The sequence below is a fragment of the Rattus norvegicus genome, chromosome 10 (assembly GCF_036323735.1).
Source record: "Rattus norvegicus strain BN/NHsdMcwi chromosome 10, GRCr8, whole genome shotgun sequence".
Classification (NCBI taxonomy): Eukaryota; Metazoa; Chordata; class Mammalia; order Rodentia; family Muridae; genus Rattus; species Rattus norvegicus.
Window position 1 is genome coordinate 101,426,481 of NC_086028.1, and position 21,658 is coordinate 101,448,138.

General features: G+C 44.8%; 1 protein-coding gene and 1 pseudogene across 1 annotated transcript in view; one reads left to right on the forward strand and one right to left on the reverse strand.

The window, feature by feature from the left end:
* Window positions 1-21,658, reverse strand: part of Grb2 (growth factor receptor bound protein 2) — a 67,785-nt gene extending 46,127 nt beyond the window's left edge. Inside the window, exons 1-2 of the mRNA NM_030846.2 lie at window positions 21,598-21,658; window positions 11,733-11,936 (exon numbers count right to left, since the gene is read on the reverse strand). Coding sequence (NP_110473.2) covers window positions 11,733-11,810 — 78 coding nt within the window. The 5' untranslated portion in view covers window positions 11,811-11,936; window positions 21,598-21,658. The remainder of the gene's footprint in view (window positions 1-11,732; window positions 11,937-21,597) is intronic.
* Window positions 8,167-12,047, forward strand: LOC134480903 (high mobility group protein B1-like; annotated as a pseudogene).

A 21,658-nucleotide genomic window follows, 5' to 3' on the forward strand; every position in this document is an offset into this window, starting at 1 on the left:
TTGGGGATTTAGCTCAGTGGTAGAGCGCTTGCCTAGGAAACGCAAGGCCCTGGGTTCGGTCCCCAGCCCCCAAAAAAGAACCAAAAAAAAAAAAAAAAAAAAAAAAAAAAAAGGTGTGGACCACCTCTGACACCATCACCACCACCTAGCAAAAATAAGTACTTTTTAAAAGAAAAAATGAAAACAAGTAAGTGTGACAATGCAGTCGGCCATACTGTTACACTCCTGTGGTCCTAACACTGGAGAGGAAAGGCAGGAGATCAGTTAGTTGTTCAGGGCTATCCTCAGCTATACGACTGTCTTAGGGTTCCATTGCTGAGAAGAGACACCATGACCAAGGCAACTCTTATAAGGACAACATTTAATTGGGGCTGGCTTGCAGATGGAGCTTGAGTTCAAGGGTAGCCTGGTCTACATAGTGAGTTTCAGACCAGCCTCGGATACAGGGAGACCCTGTTTCAAAAACTTACAAATACACCAACAATTTCAGTACTGTTGAAGCAAAAATATGACGAAGAGTTGAGACTATATCTCAAAGCAGAAAACAAATCCCAAAGGTTCAGAAAGCCAGGTAGGGTGGCAAATGTGGGGGTGCCCCAGTTACCAGGGAGATAAGGCAGGAGGTTAGAAGCCAGTTGAAATGGAACATCAAGATTCCATCTCAATTAAAACACACACAAGCTTAGACCAGAAAATAACTTGGCTGGGTCACCTGAGGACATCACATGAGGAGCAACTCCTTCCCGCTGGGGCTTTATTGCCAGGCAGGAAGGTGGGAAAGAAATGCAAGCCTGCTTTCCTGCAGGCTGCAACACAGGACCTTAGACTGAGGCCTGTAAGCTCAGCCCACATGCTAGGCTGGGCCACTGAGGCACGCACAGATCGGCACTGACAGGGTGTAACTTCCCTTTCCCAACTCCAGGAACAAGTGAGCGCACCGGTGGGTCTCCTGCAGTTAACCACACACTGGCGATCAATTAAGTAATTAATTTCAAACTAAGATTCATCGGGTCTATCAGTTTCTACTTTGGTCTTAGGTGAGGCTTCAGTCACCGACTCACCGGGCAGCAGATGATGTTACAGCAGCTTTTCCAACTGACAAATCTCAGGTGTCATCTTCTCTAACAACCTGACTGTCCCCAAACCTATCACCTCCTGGAGAGGTAAGGATATCATATGTATGTAGAGTTCGGTTCGGTTTAACTTTTTCTTGGGACTGTACTTTTGGAAAGCACAGTAAGCGTGAGGGCACGTGGTGAACAGCAGAGGAGGCTGGACACGCTAAGTGCTCTTTCCTGAAAAGCCTAGAAACATGAACACTGCCAAGGCGGGTGGGACCCATAAACTCTTCACTTGAGATTTACTTTATTTCAAAAGTTAGCTGGCCACAGCTAGGAGGGAGTGCGCATCACTTTCCTTACATCCTCCAATTAAATTATTCTAATAAAGTCTAAAAATAAAATCACGTGACTTAAAATGTACTGTAAGAAGCTGTTGTGCATCATTCCAAATCACCAATTACATTTCAAAGCCAAACATTCTGCAAAAATGGACATACAGAGGCTTGACTAGAACTAAAAACTGACCCCCAAAACAGAACAAAGAAACCTATGAATTATTAGGAGAACCAGTTAGGTTCTAACAGGCACACACGCCTATGCCTTAGAGACCTGAGGCAGGAGTATGTCCATAACTTTCAGTCTAGAAAGGATTACAAGAGAGGGCTACACAGGGACAGTCTTTCTAAACAAAACAAAACCAAAACAAAACAAAACAAAACAAAAAACCCAAGCAAAATAAGTTATTAGTGAACTACTGTCTGGAGAACTGTCAATTTATGCCTTGTGAGGTTACAAAAGTCATGTCCACAAATACACCTACTGTTGCTATAATTAGAGAGAATGAGGTTTCTTAAAATCCTCTAGCACGGACTAGCATATTTGCAGTATAAACTTAACAAACCTAGCTTGTTTTTCTGTTTCTAGACAGGAGCTAGGAACCTGTCTAGGAGAGATTCATTTGGTTTGGAGAAGGGACCCAGACAAACTGCAGTACAGAGCGAATGAGCAGAGGTGGTGCCCACCTTCAGTCCCAACACTGGGAAGGCAGAGACAGATCTCTGAGTCAGGGCCAGCCTGGTCTACATGGTTGAGGTCAAGCCAACCAGGATTATAATTGCAAGACCTTGTCTCAAAAACAAACTACAGTGTACCTAGAAAAATCACACCAAATTCCTCTAGTCTCATAATGACTTATTAACTTAATGACAGAGCTATGAAAGTGAATTCACCTTAAACAGCAGCAGAAAATAAAATGTACCTCAGGGAAACAAGCATTTTAGATCTTGACAAATCTGCCTGTCACAGCCCCACAACATACTGGCAAACTCCGAAATAATGCCTTACTATTATCCAGAGACTAAGAATGAGTGGACAGAGGTGCTGTGATCTACTCTGGCTGAGAACTGAGGGGTCATTCTCTGGAACTGTCTTAAAGCAGGTAATCATCAGTCCAGACATCAGACAACAGGACAACATAGTATCAAATGTCCCCCCATGAGATTAAGAACTAAATTATTAATAGAAACAATCAAGAAACTGAGCAACAGGGAACTAGGAAAGTCAATTATAGAACATTATCTTGATGTATTATGTAACCACTAAAAATAATTAGTGAAATATGGAAAATACCAACTCAGAGTTTCAGCCAGGCACATGCCCATAAGGTAGGCAGAACTCTGTGAGTTCAAGGCCAGCCTGGACTTGGACTACAAAGGAAGTTCCAGCACAGCCAAGGCTACATAGAGAAACCATGCCTAAAAACTAAAAACAAACAAACAAATAAACAAATCTGTGGTGTTTCCCCCAGGTGTTGTTGCAGACAGACTACAGACTCTGCAGGTGAGGCACAGACTCTGCCACAGAGCTACAGCTTCAGTTACCTGTTAAGATGTTTTTTACATACATATAAATGCACATACATGCACACACGTGCATACACATGCTTGCCAAAGCAAGGTACACAGGTAAATGTCAGAGGACAACTTTCAGGAGTCCGTTCTCTCCTTCTACCATGTTGGTTCCAGGAATAGACTTCAGTTCACCAGGTTTGGCAACAAGCATCTTTACCATGGAGCCGTCAACAGCCTAAACTGTGCAGTGATATAACTTAGAATATTTCTAAAACAGTAATTGTTAGGGTCTAAATCTCAGCCCATGCCCGAACAGAACACACCAAGCCAACATGGTTCCACGTGGAGGGATTTAATGAGAGAAGAGAGGAGAGGAGAGGAAAGGCGGTAGGCCACGGGCACGCGGTGGAAAGGGGAAAGGGGGCAAGAACAGAGAAGAACAAAGAGTAAGAGAGGGTAAGAGGGAGAAAAGGGGGCAAGCAGCCCCTTATATAGTCAGGCACAATTGGCTGTTGCTAGGCAACTGTAGGACGGAGCATACCTGGCTGTTCCCAGGTAGCTATGGGAGTGGAGCTTAGACAGAATACCAACAGTAATAATGAAAGGGCTTTATATAGCATTTGGAGTTTCCTACCCACACCCCCAAAATAATGAATGATAAAATAAGTTTAGGGGTTGGGGATTTAGCTCAGTGGTAGAGCGCTTGCCTAGCAAGCGCAAGGCCCTGGGTTTGGTCTCCAGCTCCGAAAAAAAGAAAAGAAAAGGAAAAAAAAAGTTTAAATGTGCTGGGTGTGGTGGCACAAATTCTCTAATCCCAGCACTTGGGAGGCAGAAAGAACTTGATCATGAATTTCTGAGAGTTCAAGGCCAGCCTGGTCTACACAGAGAGTTCCAGAACACCCAAGGCTACATAGTGAGAACCTCACTCAAACAAACCAAAACTAAAATCAAATAAAATCTGTATTTCAGCTGAGCTCTGGGTCAGGGTTTTGCAATCCTGAATTTCAGGTAACAGCAGAAAAGCATTTACCAGTTTAGTGGGTAGAGGCATAGGATTTAGGAGTTCCCCACTGCCTATGGTCCTGAATCATATTAGTAAAATTAACAGCAGCCAGCCAATTATTGTCCATGTATGTTAGTCATTGCTTTGCATACACTAATGTGTTCGCTCTTTAAAACTTTATGGTGGCCCTAGTAAGGCAGGTATTGTTATTCACATTTTATAGATGAGATAACCAAAATGCAAAATTGCAAGGCAAACTGTCCAAGATCACAAGTCCAATTGGCTAGTTAGTAGAAGAACTAAGATTCAGAAGCTAGCCTGTAATCTAACTCGTTATAATACAGAGAAACTGTTTTTCATTCCACATGCAGGAGGTGGTGAAATCAGAGAGTATCTGCCAACTAGAGCAAGACTTTCCTCATTCATCTGTTTTGTTTTTGATTTTTTTTTTTAAAGGTCTCAAAGTTTTGATGCTAAGCAGAGACTATGATGTACTTTAGCCTAAAAGGTTTAAAACCAGGGCTGGGGAGTATGGACTGCTCTTCATGATGACCACAGTTTGACTTCCAGTACCCATGTTGGGTGGTTCACAGCTCTAGAGAAAGCAGCACCCTATTTTGGCCTTAGTTTCTGAGCTACTTCTGCACCTATGTGACAGGGCAGTCCTTCAGAGCCAGAAACACTGGAGAAGTTCTCAAGGTCAAGACGACCATCGAGAGCTTCATGAATGGTCTGCCCAACAGTGAGTCCAACCTACTGTCCCAGAGGCAGGCTGTGAGCGAGCAGTGCGTGTCACCAGTCACTTCTTTCCCCAGAAGAGGGAAGTGGGTCTCTCTTCCAGCTCCTCAGGACATGCAGGAACCGAAAGTTCTCTCTCAGCAGGGATGTGGGAACTGACACTCAGCTGACAAAGTGAACGTAAGGGTTAGGAATCCACTTGCCTTGAAAGAACTCAAATGACAAACTGGTATCTTAAAAACTAAGCTGGGCACAGTGGCTCATATCTGAAATCCTAACTGGCTGAGGCAGGAGGATTACCCATGAGTTTGAGGACAGACTGAGTACCATAGTGACTTCTGTAGGAACCTAGACTACAAAATGAGGCAGTGTCCCAAAAAAAGAAAAAAAGAAATAGCACAGTTCACATCTAGATACTTCACATCTGTGATCCAATACTCAGAAGGCTAACACAGAGGAAAGCCTCAAGTTCAAGACTACCTGCACGGCACTGAGTTCCAGGCCAAGATAGATCCCAGAATGAGACCTTTTCTCATACCTACGCACAAAAGCAAAATTAAGATGCAAAAAGTTAACTCTCCTGATCAACTAATAGGCCAAGGAAATGAGCAAACAGCTCTCAAAAGATGACAGGAACAAACCCCAAATGGTCAATAAAAATATGAACAAGTATTACTCTACCTGATCAGCCACCAGAGAAATGAAAATTAAAACTACAGAACAGGGACTGGAGAGATGGCTCAGCGGTTAAGAGCACTGACTGCTCTTCCTGAGGTCCTGAGTTCAATTCCCAGCAACCACATGGTGGCTCACAACCATCTGTAGTGGGATCCGGTGCCCTCTTCTGATGTGTCTGAAGACAGCAACAGTGTATTCATACATAAAATAAATAAGTCTTTAAAAAAAAAAAAAAGACTCAACCTCAAATATCAGAGGTCTCTGATTAGTGTTTACCACAGCACTAGCCACAACAGCTAAGCCATGGAGCCAACGTAGATGTCCAATAATAGAATCAAGAAATGTAGCTTGTATGTATATGTGTGTATACATACATACACACGCACGCACACACACGCACGCACAGGATAGGTTTTTTTTTTCTTTTTTCAGCCAAAGAAGTTACATGGTTTGCAGGAAAATGGGTACAGAGTCAAGTCCCAAATGTTTTCTCTCATTTATGGGTCCTAGCTTTAAGAGCTACAAATACATACACAGACACATACACTAATGGCATGCAAGTAGCAGAGAACACACTAAGGGGGAAAATGGCCTCAAAGCACACTCTGAGCAGAAGAGCAGCTTTCCTCTACATCGTAGGACAATAAAAAGAAGGACAAGAAAGGTCTTCTGTTTGCTTGTTTTGTCTTTTGCTTGCTTGAGACTTAACTCACTCTTGTAGACCAGGCTAGTTTAGAACTCAAGAGATCCCCCCTGCCTCTGCCTCCCAATTGTTGGGATTAAAGACACTCGCCACTTCGTGGCTTAAAATTTGTTTAAGAACAGAAAACATTATTTAAAGCACAACACTCTAGTTTAGCCAACACTGCCCGCAGGTTAACACGTGTGGTGGCATGTACATGTACCTGTGAGGCTGTGTCATCAGCCAACACTGGAATTTAAAACGGCCCTACTTTCTATTTCCTTATAACTTTTATTCAAATACCACACAAGAGATGCAGACACCATCAGACACCAGGCAGAAAGCCCGTGATTTTCCCTTCAGCATCTCTCATAGCATCCTCCTCCACTCCTAACAGCCAAACACTCCTACACAGGTACGTAGCTCACACAAGGAAGACTAGAGCATTCCAGGCTTGAGTCTCTACACCTTCCCTTATGAAAGCGACGTTGGGGCTGATGACATAGCCTCACAGGTACATGTACATGCCACTACATGTGTTAACCTGAGCTCGAGCACCAGGACCCACACAGTGCAAAGAGAAAATGACTGACCGTACCCGCATGCTGTGGCACACATACATATCCACCCCTAACACAGACACACACACACACACACACACACACACAAATAATTAAATAAAAATAAATAAATAAATAAATAAATGAATGAATGTATGTTAAAAAAATCTAAGTGAAGAAGTTTGTAAAGGGCCTTTTCTCTTCTCAATCCCTGTAACTTGACAGTCCTGGGCTGCTTAGTACCTTAGCAGCTTTTCTTTCTGGGCTGCTGAGGAGAAAAAGTATAGTTTGTTTCTTCCCCAACAGCAAAAGCAACCCAGAGCCTGGTTGGTTCAAGGCATGCTCAGTAAATGTCACACTGAACCCTATAGGCAGCAGATACAGTAGATGTTCAAACAGCAGAGTGAACCCCTGGAGCTCAGGAAGACAGTAAAGGTAGTAAGTTGAATGTAGGTTCCCTTCTAGAACCAACGAAGGCAAGTAAGCCACTCTAACAGAATTCACAAAGGTCTGTGGGCTTAAACTGCCCTTTGGATCCCGAAGCACCAGTGCCTGAGGTACACACTCACACCTCCCAACGTGGCAGTTTTATGTGGGCCAAGGCTAAAAACTATACTAGAGAGAGATCTTCACGCGCCTAGCAAGTACTTTACGACTGAGCTACAACCCCATGGCCTCACTCGGGGTCCATTCCAAGCCCCTGTACAGCCATGGGAAGCTGTGCATTCAATCATGCAAGGGCTTGAAGCTTGCAAGAACAGTCCTTTCATTTTTAAGCCCCAGTACCCCTGTTCTGGAAACAAAACACAAACTTATATAAAAGGACAAGAAAGGTGGATGATTTTGAAACCAGCTTGGGCAACAGAGATACAATCTCAAAACAGAACAAGTAAAGAAACAAAAAACAACAACAGGGAAAAAAAGGGAGGACAAGTGTCTCCTTATTTCAATCAAAGTTTAAGGGACCCAAGCCACTCCAGCCACCTTTAAATGTGTCTGGGCTCACAAGCGCTATCAAATGACATGGAGCAGTGATGATACTGGCTCACTCCCCACAGAAAGGAGAAAACTGCTTGTTTTACCAACAACTCTTACCAGAGCATCTCACTCCTCTTCACCAAGCTGTTTCAGAACGATGAGACAAAGGACAAGCACTGTGTCAGCACACACATTCACATTCATTCTCGCTCTCTCATGTTTTGGAGCAAAGCCACAAGATTACTGACAAACAGCTAATGGCCCCTGTTCAAAAGCACTCTGGCATTAGGACTTCAGACCCCAGCTATCTACCACTGGAAAATTCAAGTGTATGCATTTCTCGCCCCAAAAAGAATGTGAAAGTAAAGGGAACATTCTGATTCACCTTCTTCATCATAAACACTCCCAGGAGGACATGAACAACCTGTCAATTGTTTATGGTCTAGGTCTAGGACAAACTTACGAGACAGTCATCAGGGTGCTGTTGCTTAGGGTCCCTGGTTTTGTTTTCATTTGTTGATCCAGTGTTAACAGACAACAGGATACACTAACAAGAATATGAACTTCCAACTCTGCAAGTTCAAGTTACTAGAGTAGGTTAAATGAGGCCTTTATGCATTTAAAACAAACAAGCGACAGCCATTGCAGTACATTGAGCTCCATAGAGACAGCGCCGGGGCAAGCGAGAGCCGGACGGGCACTGGGCGACTCTGTGCCTCGCGGAGGAAAATCAACTAAACATGGGCAAAGGAGATCCTAAGAAGCCGAGAGGCAAAATGTCCTCATATGCATTCTTTGTGCAAACCTGCCGGGAGGAGCACAAGAAGAAGCACCCGGATGCTTCTGTCAACTTCTCAGAGTTCTCCAAGAAGTGCTCAGAGAGGTGGAAGACCATGTCTGCTAAAGAAAAGGGGAAATTTGAAGATATGGCAAAGGCTGACAAGGCTCGTTATGAAAGAGAAATGAAAACCTACATCCCCCCCAAAGGGGAGACCAAAAAGAAGTTCAAGGACCCCAATGCCCCCAAGAGGCCTCCTTCGGCCTTCTTCTTGTTCTGTTCTGAGTACCGCCCAAAAATCAAAGGCAAGCATCCTGGCTTATCCATTGGTGATGTTGCGAAGAAACGAGGAGAGATGTGGAACAACACTGCCGCGGATGACAAGCAGCCAGCCCTATGGGAAGATGGCCGCCAAGCTGAAGAAGTATGAGAAGGATATTGCTGCCTACAGAGCTAAAGGAAAACCTGATGCAGCGAAAAAGGAGGTGGTCAAGGCTGAGGAGAGCAAGAAAAAGAAGGAAGAGGAAGACGACGAGGAGGATGAAGAGGATGAGGACGAGGAGGAAGAAGAGGAAGATGAAGATGATGAAGAAGAAGATGATGATGAATAAGTTGGTTCTAGCGCAGTTTTTTTTCTTGTCTATAAAGCATTTAACCCCCCTGTACACAACTCACTCCTTTTAAAGAAAAAAATTGAAATGTAAGGCTGTGTAAGATTTGTTTTTAAACTGTACAGTGTCTTTTTTTGTATAGTTCACACACTACCGAATGTGTCTTTAGCTAGCCCTGTCCTGGTGGTATTTTCAATAGCCACTAACCTTGCCTGGTACAGTCTGGGGGTTGTAAATTGGCATGGAAATTAAAGCAGGTTCTTGTTGGTGCACAGCACAAATTAGTTATATATGGGGACAGTAGTTTGGTTTTTGGTTTCTTTTTTTTGTTTTTGTTTTTTTTCCTTTTGGTTTTTTTTTTTTCCATCTTCAGTTGTCTCTGATGCAGCTTATACGAAGGTAATTGTTGTTCTGTTAACTGAATACCACTCTGTAATTGCAAAAAAATGGCTGTTTTGTTGACATTCTGAATGCTTCTAAGTAAATACAATTTTTTTTATTAGAAAAAAAAAAAACAAACAAGCAAACAGAAATAGTATCAGGAATGGTGGGCCTCACCTATAATCTTGGACTATATAGTGAGTTCTAAGCAGTCCTAGGCTACAGAGAGACCCTGTCTCAAAAAAATAAAATTAAATTAAAAAAAAAAAAACCAAAAAAATACAAATCAAATAAACAAGAACTGGTTCTAAGGAGTTTTTGTCCAGGCTGCAAATGCTGCAGGCCTGAGTAAACAGCCTCATTATGAGATGGCAAACGTAGGTTATCTACTGTACACAGTAACCACAGAGCAAATGACCTCTGTACTAATGGCACAATCACTTAGAGGCCAGCGCTCCCTCTCCAAGTTCTACGGCTCTAAGAAGCCAGCAACAGAGGACACTGGTGCTCTAAAGCCACAACTGCTTCTCTTCTGTCTGACTCTCAAACTCCGAAACTCAAAGAGCTTTGTTCACAACAAAGGTTTCTACTCAGGGAGCCCTCCAGCACTACCTTATGTGAAGTTCAACTGATTTTTTTTTTTTTTTTGGTTCTTTTTTTCGGAGCTGGGGACCGAACCCAGGGCCTTGCGCTTCCTAGGCAAGCGCTCTACCACTGACCTAAATCCCCAGCCCCTCAACTGATATTTCTAATGTATGGGGAATGACTGTATCAGCCACAACGCAGGGGAAATTTCAAAGCCAAGCTCCCTGGTTTGTAACAGTTTTAGAGCCCCATTCCCTGGTATGGGAAATCTGTGACAATTTCCTGAGACTGAAACATCCCATCCGGCAGGGAAGCTCTTTAGACAGGAAGGTAAGCAACTCAAAGTAGCTGCAGGAAGTCCCTGAAACTGACCAGTTTCATTAGGTCCCTCCCTGACAGAGTAAGTAATAAAAGCTCAACATCTCCTTCACAGAGACTCAAGCTGAGCTGTCAAGAAAAGACTCAAGGAAGAAGAGCTGTAAAAACACTGAGACCAGACCAGCTGCCGTGAAGAGGTTTAGACCAGAGTCAATTTGAAGACACTCTCCAACCTGTTGAGCTGCCTGCAGGCTGTGCAGTGAGCTCCAGGTTTCCCAGCTGTTGTGAGCTGTCACCATTGCTGGGGTGGGACCTGATGACACAGCTGTCTTTGAGTCATTTCTGCTCCTATATGTAACCCCTCACCCACATTCCTGTAACTCACTCCAATAAAACCCACTGGTTCACCAAGTTGAACTTTACAGTTTCCATACTTTAGTCTGCTGTGAGCTCCCTATCTGGGCTGAGTGGCTGTGTGTTGCAGCTCCTGGGGAAAGCTTTGTCACACAACACTCCCTCACTTTGAGCACTGAGGCAAATGTTAACTATGGATAGGTTCACATAAGTCTTTATGCTTCCTCCTAAAGTATACAGTCATGTTTTCTCTTTCTTCCTCCATAAATAGAAGAGTGCCCGTCAGAGGCAGTAAAACAGCGGGCAAATCCCAACCATTCAGACTGAGGCTCGGAGGGAAGAACGGCAAACCGGAGACACAGGCAGCAGTCGTGCACTTTTCCTTCACTTAAATTTACATATTTAGACAGCATTCACTCCTATAAAGAAAAATGGCATCCAGAAGGGTGGACAGCTCCAGCCAGTTGGGTAAAATTACCATGTGCAGGTGGGGAGCCGACGCTCCTGTCAGAGTAGCGCTCAAGAAGCTGCAACTGTGAAGTGAGTCACTTCTAAACTGGATCAGGTTTTATGCAGTTAGATTTTAATGTGCAGTAATTGCTCAAGATCCTCTAAAGAAAGCCAAAATCTGACTAGTGTAAGGGCAAGTTAAACACTGTTATGTGGAATCCCATTAGTTTTTTCAGAAATAAGACACTGACCTCTTCAGTGAGTTTGGGCATATACTCCTGACCTCAATAAGCATCTTCTGATCCACTAGGATCCTACCACACAATGCAGATTCTTCTGGCTATGCAGTTTTAAGACTAGAGGAATGCTCTTACATACATAATTCACATTTAGGATTTTTCTAAATACCACGTTTTTATTTTTAATGCAACTTCACAAGGTAAGTCTGCCACTCCATGCCTTTCCTTTGACTTCCTGAACAAACAGAAAAACAGACATTCACACAAAGGCATTAAGGAAGACACATCACAGTAACTCTCTCTGTCACATTCATGATCCACTCAGTATCTACTGCACGCTGTCCAATCAGACCTGGTGACAAATGTTCAAAGTGTGCACTGACAGAAGAGCAAGAACAGCTTCTTTGTGTGTTACCACGGTGAGGGAAGGCAGCCGAGCACGAGCAGCGGCCACATGAGCTCTTACCTTAAGGATGTCCCCCCTCTTGAAGCTCAGCTCATCGTCAGCAGTAGCTTTGAAGTCATATTTGGCGATGGCTTCCATTCTGAGCGCCGCTCAGTGCTCAGCAGCCTGAAGCGGGGGGAAGGGAATCTTCCCTGCTGAAGCGCTCTGGGCTCAGCCTTTCCTCTTCTGGGGCTATTCTTGCACACTGGGACACACAATGCCACCCTGGATCAGAAGAGCGATGATTAAGAGAAGTGGCCAGATCGAAGGCAGCCCCGCCCTGCCAATTGGCCTACACTCCCAGCCCCCACGCCCCCTGGCTCCGCAGGGCTCAGCCCCCTCCTCCCTTCCAGGCAACAGCTCTCCTTCCTCTTTTCAACCTCAGCCCCAGGCGACTGACAGGCCCAGCAGCCAATAGCAGCAGCTGCCTAAACTATGCCAGAATACACTTCCTCTTCCTTCCCGCAGGGTGTAAACTCAGGAACCGGCGAGAGCCTCCTCCTTCAGTCAGTCTCAGCCTTTCCTCCAGCAGCCCTTCACACATCTCCCGTACCCAAGGCAGTCCCTGGAATCCACTTAAAGGCAGGCCCCCTGGAGGTGGTTACACAGGCCACTCCCTCCCGTCCCTCGACACTGGCTAGTGTCCTGAGAACCAGGATGCTCCTACTCCCTGTCAGAAACCTCGCAGGACTTGGGTCTCTTTCAATAAAGAGCTCAACACTTTATTGAAACTAAACCTTGATCTGTCCTTATGGAGAGATGAGAGAGCAAGCCTGGAACCTTTTTAATTCTACTGACTGCGATACAATGAGCACCAGCTTCATTCACAACCAACGTCATCTGCTCAGAGAAAGACAGCTCAGCGCTCTTGGCTGGGGAGGGTGGTGGTGGAAATCCACTCTTGCACAAGATACCCAAGACTCCAGGGTCTGCCTAGTCCTTCAAATGGATGACCTGGGTTTAATATCCAGGGATAGCCTGCCTCTGCATTATTTTTACACGGCACAAGCACATGGCTGAAGTTCTCATTTATATTTAAAAAGAATCTTTTTCAGTGAATCTGAGTTGTCAATTATTTTGGAGGGGGTGGGTCTCACAATGGCCTGGAACTCCTAAGTACACCAAACTGGCTACAATTTGAGGTGATCCTCCTGGCTCACCTGTGGAGTGCTAAGACAAGTACATACTATCAAGTCTCCCACCTCAAGTGTCTTCTCTGGGGACAGGTAAATATAGGCTGGTGCCACATGGTCACACCCCAGCCTCATCCGGTTTCCCTTCACGCACCTGCTTTCCTTAGACAGGAGAGTCCTACACCAGGTAAGCAGTAGATGGAGGACTCTCACTTCTCCACAGTGTATCTGGTGACACTGAACTAGGACTGAACTAGGACAGTGAGATCATGAATAGGTGAATACCCAAGGGAAAATGAAGCCCCATCCTTGTTTGCAGACACAGCTCTCATACAAAGTAAACAACAGTAGACAACTAGGGTCCTGGCAGAATGGGAGCAGATTATTTATAGTGGCACCTTTCTTAGATAAACACCACCACACTAGCAGCTCATTTGAGGGGCCTGAGTGACTATTCTTCCTTTTTCTAAAGTTAACATTTGGAGCATTTATCAAGCATAACTGCAAACAGGTTAAGCAGCAAACCTTGGAATATTCAGGCCGCATAACATGAGTGTTGTCAAAGAAAGAGATCACCTGGTAGGAAAGTCAGAAGACTATCCTTCCAACAAACCACACTATGCCTTGTTCTTCACCGCCACCCCTTAGCTGTCTATATAGTGCCACCTCTCAAAAGAAGAAACGAAGAAAAAGTCCTAGCAAGTACAAAGTATTAAATACGAAGGTGCACTCTAGTGCCCTTAAATTCCCAATATACTTTCTGTGGTTATCTTTGATAGACATTAAATCATACCTTCAACTTTCTAAAAAATTCAAATCTATCTGGGTCCCTTGAGTACATCGTGCATCTGGGCACCATGTGCATGTCTGGTGCCCTAGGAACCCAGAAGAGGCTGTTAGAGCCCCTAGAGCTGAAATGAAAGGTGTCTGTAAGAGGTCTTACGTAAATGCTGGGACCCGCACATGGGTCTCCTGGAAGAAGTAATGAGAGCTCTTAACCTCCTCCCATCTCTCCAGCTCTGAGGCCTCAGCACCTTGATTTCTATTTCTTTTTTTTTAAACTTCCAGTCGTCTGTGTGTGCGTGCAGAGTGACGTGTGTGTGTGTGTGTGTGTGTGTGTGTGTGTATGATATGCATAATGATTTAATGCTCATAGATCTTAGAAGGTAGCTAGTAATATATTTTTCTAACTAGAAAACCGGGTCTTGTTTAAAAGGCTTACTCGGTATTAGCGGTGTAACAGAATACTTGAATGAATGTCATTTCTCCTGCCTTCCCACACTATGAAGACTCAACATTAGGCTACACTGGCCTAATTCCACGGGGAGAGGGAGCATGGGAGAATGAGAATATGAGAATTTAGAGAAAACAAAAATCCAGTCTTATAAACTCCTTTTCAGCTGCTTTTCAGATGTAATTCCCCTATCACATCGACAATTAAAGCCATTTCCTTAGACTTTACACATGTGATGGGCTCCCTGGGAACTGTCAGTGTGCCCTGTCACTTCATCTTCTCGGGGAGCACAGCACTGTCAGCTGTATAGGAGCTGGAGCAGCAGCTCAGTGGGAAAGTATGCGCCTGCACACTGGAGCCCTGGCTGTCACTAGAGGGCGTGTGTGTGTGTGTGTGTGTGTGTGTGTGTGTGTGTGCGCGCGCGCGCGCGTGCGTCACTGTACACACTTCCTTTCAGACTCTTCCCTTACTAATGTATATAGCTTAGGATCTCTGCTTTCATCTTTTTTTTTTTTTTTTTTGGTTCTTTTTTTTGGAGCTGGGGACCGAACCCAGGGCCTTGCGCTTCATAGGCAAGCGCTCTCTGCTTTCATCTTTAATAAAAGACCGGAATTCCTTTCTTATGGATAACCTAATCACTTCAGGATTTCTTTTTTTTTTTTTTTTTTTTTTTTGGTTCTTTTTTTCGGAGCTGGGGACCGAACCCAGGGCCTTGCGCTTCCTAGGCAATCGCTCTACCACTGAGCTAAATCCCTAACCCCACTTCAGGATTTCTAAGTGAAATGCTAATTTCTATCTGCCAATTCATGGGAGATTGATTTAATTTCCTCACATTTATCTATTTGTGTGTTTGTACACGTATATCCACTTCCATATGGAGGTCAGGGGACATTTTTGGGAGTCAGCTCTCAATTCCCACAAGGTAGGTTCTAGGGACAGAACTCAAGGAGCAGGCTTGGCAGCAAGCACGCTTCCTGCCGAGCCCTCTCAGCAGCCTCTGGTTTGCTTTTCTGCATGTGATTGATTTCCCAAACACATTTAGACATTTGAGTTGTCTTTTAAGACCACCTCAAAAAAAAAAAAAAAAAAAGAGGAGGGGGGGGAGGATTGGAGAGACGGCTCAGTGTTAAGAGCACTAATTGCTCTTCCAGAGATCCTGAGTTCAAATCCCAGCAACCACAAACCAGCTGAGTTCAAATCTCACAACCACCTGTAATGAGATCTGATGCCCTCTTCTGGTGCTTCTGAAGACAGCTACAGTGTACTTATATATAATAAATAAATCTTTTTTTTTTTTAAAGACCACCTCTTACTGTGGCTTGTGCTGGCCCTGAACTCAGGGGATCCCCCAGGCCTATCCTCTCAGGCACTAGGATTACATGTATAAACCACAGTGCTTAGTGTTAAAAAGACTACTCAGGGGGTTGGGGATTTAGCTCAGTGGTAAAGCGCTTGCCTAGCAAGCGCAAGGCCCTGGGTTCGGTCCCCAGCTCCGAAAAAAAAGAAAAAAAAAAAAAAAAAAAGACTACTCAGGACCTGCCACAAATGAGCTGACTGTGGTGCCAGATACTGAGAACTACCTTGCCTTTGTTTGTGTTGAGAGATAGCATCTCTTGTAGCCCAGGCTAGCTTCTGACTCTATGTAAGCAGAGGATGACCTCCCCAGTGCTGAGATTACAGGCTTGCATCAGCACATACTGTTAAACTAGTGCAGGGCTCCAATCCAGGGCTCTTCAACACTTGGAAACAGGGTGTGTACTAAGGAGCCTCATCCCGAGCCCAGTCCTGTGCTTTTTCTACGCTGTACACCTGTGCCGCAGTATCTGTCTCAGGCTCTCACTGACATAAAGTGCATGCTATTCTGCTACATGGTATTTTGACGACAGTTTTTGAGTTTTATTGATTCCTGCTTTTCAAAGACAATATAATCCTAGCTCTTCATCCACTTTTCGTAAAGCAAACAACACATGAATACAAACAACTGTTCTCTACTAGTGCATATGTAAAGCAACACAACACATGAATACATGCTAACAACTACTCTCTACTAGTGCATATGTAAAGCAACACAACACATGAATACATGCTAACAACTACTCTCTACTAATGCATATGTAAAGCAACACAACACATGAATACATACTAACAAACAACTGTTCTCTACTAGTGCACAACAGAAGACTATTCCTTTCTGTGCATTACACTCACTGCTTTTTCAGCAAGCAGGTATTACTTTTGTGGTGGTTTAAATATGCTTGGCCCAGGGAGTAGCACTACTAGGAGGTGTGGCCTTGTTAGAGTAGGTCTGGCCTTGTTGGAGGAAGTTTGCCACTGTGGGAGTGGGCATGAGACCCTTCTAGCCTCCTAGAAGCCAGGCTTCTGTTTGCCTTTGGAACAAGATGTAGAACTCTCAGCTCCTCCAGCACCAAGTCTGCCTAGACACTGCCATGCTTCCAATCATGATGAAAACAGACTGAACCTCTGAACTTGTAACCAGTCCTTTATAAGAGGTGCCTTGGTTATGGTGTCTCTTTACAGAAATGGAAACCCTAAGATAACTTTATATTGAGATCACAAACCAAAGGCCTTATATGGTATAAGGCCCAGATTCAGCTATCTCTTCTGCATTTGAAAACAAAAAGTGAGGTCAGAGAAGCAACTTACTAGGATTTCCTAAATCCTAGTGACAGCTCAACCAAAAATTAAGGCTAACAGCACCTGCCTGATGAACCACCTTCGAGGACTCAGATGTTAACAGTGTCATGGGTCCCTTTCCAACCATAAAGTCTACATTTGACAGTAAATCTAGGACCAGAACCCACATATATGAACTCAGAAGAACTCTTTTTTTTTTTTTTTTGGTTCTTTTTTTCGGAGCTGAGGACCGAACCCAGGGCCTTGCGCTTCCTAAGCAAGCGCTCTACCACTGAGCTAAATCCCCAACCCCTCAGAAGAACTCTTATAACAGATACATTAACCACCCCACTAATTACAAACTGGGGCTGAGCATGGAGCTGTTTTTTTTTTTGGTTCTTTTTTTTTCGGAGCTGGGGACCAAACCCAGGGCCTTGCACTTCCTAGGCAAGCGCTCTACCACTGAGCTAAATCCCCAACCCCAGCATGGAGCTGTTGAAAGCACTTGCCTATCATACTCAAGGCCCTGAGTTCGAGATGGGAAGGCATATGCCTGTAATCTCAGCACCAGAAGGAGAGTCAGCCTCAGTCTAAACTAAGGAAGAGTGGTAAAGTATTCCTTAGCATGATCTATGCACCAGGCTTCACTCCATCATAGCACCAGGGAAACATACATGTTTTAAAGTTAAATCACCCCACCTCACAGACTTAATACTATTTTACGTCCATAAGAAGGAATTACGGGGGGTTGGGGATTTAGCTCAGTGGTAGAGCGCTTGCCTAGGAAGCGCAAGGCCCTGGGTTCGGTCCCCAGCTCCGAAAAAAAGAACCAAAAAAAAAAGAAGGAATTACAGGGGCTGGACATGTAGCCAGGTTGGTGGTGTGACTGCCCAGCATGCACGAAGCTCTGATTTTGATCCCCAGCATTATGTAAACAGGCTTTTACATCTGTAACCCCCGAACTTCAGGAGGAAGAAGCAAAAGGATCAGAAATTCAAGGTCACAATCAACCTTCATAATGAGGTTGAAACTACCTGGGTTATAGAAAATAAATTAATGAACAGTAAGATAAACAGATAGAGCCCAAAAAAACTTGAACATGGGCTTGAGGTATATATAGCACAGTGATATAGAGTTTATCTACCATGTGAAAGGTTCCAAGATCACTCCCAGTCACTGCTACAGGAACTGGATCCAAGGTAGAATGTGAGCTTGACCATCATGTATAGGGTTCTAGTTTAATTCCTCCAAAGGGAGGTCGGGGGAGCTAAAGACAAGTATTTGTATGCAAATCTATTTTTAAATCAGTCCATTCAGGGACTAATTTATTGTTGGGTGCCTGCTTGCTGTGTGATAAAACTTTTCCTGGAAAGATACAACACACCGGTCTACTCATCCCAGAGAGGGAGCCCACCAAAGTCCAACCTGGCAAACCAAAGAGTTTTACTGGAGTTACAGGAATGTGGAAGAGGGGTTTCTTAAAGGAGTAGAAATGACTCAAAGACAGCTGCATCAACCAAATTCCACTCCAGCATGTGTGACAGCTCACAAAAGCTAGAAAACCTGGAGCTCACTACACAGCCTGCAGGCAGTTCAACAGCTTAGAGTGTTTTTTCAAAGTGACTCTAGTATAAACCTCTCCCAAAAAGCTCAGCTGGTTTCTGCTTCTTCCAAGCAGGTGATCTGGTCTTAAATCTTCTTTGCAGTTTTGTTGGTCTAAAAGTCTTCTTCACAACTTGGGGGGATTCAGCTTTCATTGCTTAGTCTGATAGGGAGGAGCCTAGTGAATCTGGTCAGTTTTAGGGACTTCCTGAAGCTACTTTGAGTTGTTTCATTCACATTATGCAATCTTGCTGGAGTTCTGCCACTACCTAACTGTAAAAGGGGCCTCTACCCAGTATGATAGCAGAAGCACTGAGGTGAGACTGAAGCAGGACATTGCAAAGTGAAACCAGGCTAACGGTGCACAACTTTAATCTCAGCACTTGGAAAGCAGAGGCAAAAAAAAATCTCTGAGTTTAAGGCCAGCCCAGGTAGCCTACAGATAGAGTTCCAGGAAAGCCAAGACTAAACAGAGAGACCCTGCCTCAAAATAAATCAATAGAGAAATAGTTTGAGACCAACCTGTACAATATATCAAGACCTTGTCTCAAAAAAATTTTTTTGGATAAAAAAATTTTAATTGGCAGGTTTCTTTTTTAAGATTTATTTATTTATTTATTATATATGAGTACACTGTAGCTGTCCTCAGACACATCAGAGGAGGACATTAGATCCCATTACAGATGGTCATGAGCCACCATGTGGTTACTGGGAATTGAACTCAGGACCTCTGTAAGAGCAGTCGGTGCTCTTAACCACTGAGCCATCTCTCCAGCCCTTCCTTAATTGGCAGGTTATGTCTATACATACAAATTTTAAGAATCAAGGCTAAAATGAGGAAGCACTAAGCAAATTTTAAAATTTGCATTTCAGTGCACTACGTCTGAACAAAATGAAAATGATGTATGTTAGACTTGGCACAACTCGGGAAAATCAACTCTGACAAACACAGAAGAATAAATCTCAATAACCGTGGCCAAAGGTGTAGGCCTCTGAGGTCAGCAGGTAACGACACCAAATGCCTGTCCGGGAGTGGCAGCTCTGTCTTGCTGTCTCCTAATTCATAATTCTCCATAAGGGCTGCTGTATACATGCGACATAACAGAAATCATGGAAAAAACCCTCAGTACCAGTGAGTAGTGCTTAAAACTATTGGACTAGAGAGAATAGCAACTCAGGCTGTTAAAGAACACCGACTCCTCTTCCAGAGGACCTGGGTTCAATTCCTAACACACATATATATATGGCTGCTCACAACCCTCTGTAACTCCTGTTCAAGGTATTTGTCCTCCTTTAGCCTCTGACAGCACCAGGCATGCACACGGTTTCCATACATACATGCAGGCAAAACTCACTCAAGCACATACAAAATTAAAAATCATTTTAAAAAGCCTGGTTAGGACTATATCATTAGTCAGGAGAGGAAGGTGGACTTAATTCACAAATATCCAAAGTTCTCTTCTATTTCAAGCTATCTTACTTCACAAACTCCACGGATGATTTCTCATTTAACAATAGTTGACCTCGGGGTTGGGGATTTAGCTCAGTGGTAGAGCGCTTGCCTAGCAAGCACAAGGCCCTGGGTTCGGTCCCCAGCTCCGAAAAAAAAAAAAGGGAGGGGGGGAGTCTTTCAGCTTCCAAACTGGCTCAAAATCTTCCTTACTAACAGAGAAGAGAAACAGGAGAGAGAAAGAAGGAAAATAGTAGGCACAAAAGGATACCTTGTGAAGAAAACACCAAAATACAAATAGCACAAGCGAACAGGCAAATCCACTTGTGATCTGATGGCACTATCGATTACTTAGCAATGAATTCAGTCCTTTGGGTTTTCTAGTTCCCAGGGGGAGAACTTAAACCCCCTCAAGCACCCCGATGGCTCCTTAGTAGCCCTTCTGGCTGGCTGAAGAATACAGAGGACAGTCTAAAAGAAATGCAAACGGGGCTGGGGATTTAGCTCAGTGGTAGAGCCCTTACCTAGGAAGCGCAAGGCCCTGGGTTCGGTCCCCAGCTCCGAAAAAAAGAACCAAAAAAAAAAAAAAAAAAAAAAAAGAAATGCAAACAAGGGAAGGTATCTACCCCCCCCAAAAAGGGGATCTTAGAACGACTGAGAAAATTAACAGTGCTCAAACCGGCAGAAACTTCGAAAATTATAGCGGAGGAAGAACAAGAAGGGGAAGTAGATTATTTTCTAAAGGGGGTGGAGGCGCCAATGACTGGCGTTACAAATGTACTTCGTGGGGCTGGAAAGATGCCTCAGCGGTTAAGAGCACTGACTGCTCTTCCAGAAGTCCTGAGTTCAAATCCCGACAACCACATGATGGCTCACAACCATCTGTAATGGGATCTGGTGTGTCTGAAGAAAACTACAGTATACTCATATACATAGAATAAATAAATTTTTTAAAAAAATGTACTTCGTGTCCCTAGTGGAGTGGAATAGAGACTGAAAGGACAAAAACTGCAGGGCAAAGTGAAAGAGAGGCGAAGAAGTCAAAAGAAAGCCAATTTCTCTAGCCTCTTTTTGAATGTCAACACCATCAAAAGACGGACGTTGAACGCGCCTCGGCTTCCCGGCAAACTGCACTGCTATATAGCTTTTGAAGACACCCTAAAAATCACTTTCTTACAAACCCACACAACCTAGAGCGTTGCAAACGGACATGAACCAGCGGGGCTCTCTCCGCGAAAATCCTTCCTGCCAGCATTCCCATCAGCTGCTGCTGTTTTTCCCCCCACAACAAGTATTTTTTTTTCTCAAGTACTTCTACAAAAGAAGCTCCCAACTCTCGCAAAGACCAGTCGGTGGGTCCGGGTAACAATCATTCTAAGTCATGGTGGATTCCCGCACACAATTCGACCGCAAGATGCCAAGAGACGGTGACGTGGTTGCCTTGCAGGTCAAAGGAGCATCAATCACCACGTTAGCAGCCGGCACCGAATCCCCCGCCTCCCGGGCTCAGTCAGCCTGACTCAGAGCAGCACCCTGTGCCTCTCGGCTGCTCCGGGCTCCTCTGCGCCCAGCCGGACGGCCGCCACACCGGACCTCAATCGTCGGCTCGCCCGGTCTCTGCCCCGAGCGGGAGGAAGACCGACACCAGGAAGGAAGCGCCCCAAAAGGGGAAACGAGGAGACGGCTGCGCAGCCGCTGCGCTCCGGTCCGAGCCTTCCCCGACCCGCGAGCGGCCCGCCCCGGCAGCCCGGAGCAGACCGGGCCCGAGCTGCCCGGCGCGGCGCGGGGACGACGGAGCCCCCGCTCACTTCCCGCCCGCTCTCCTGCACTCACCGCGACGTGCCGTCCGCTCCCTCACCCGGCCTGGCCCGCCTTGTGCTGCCGCCCGCGGCCG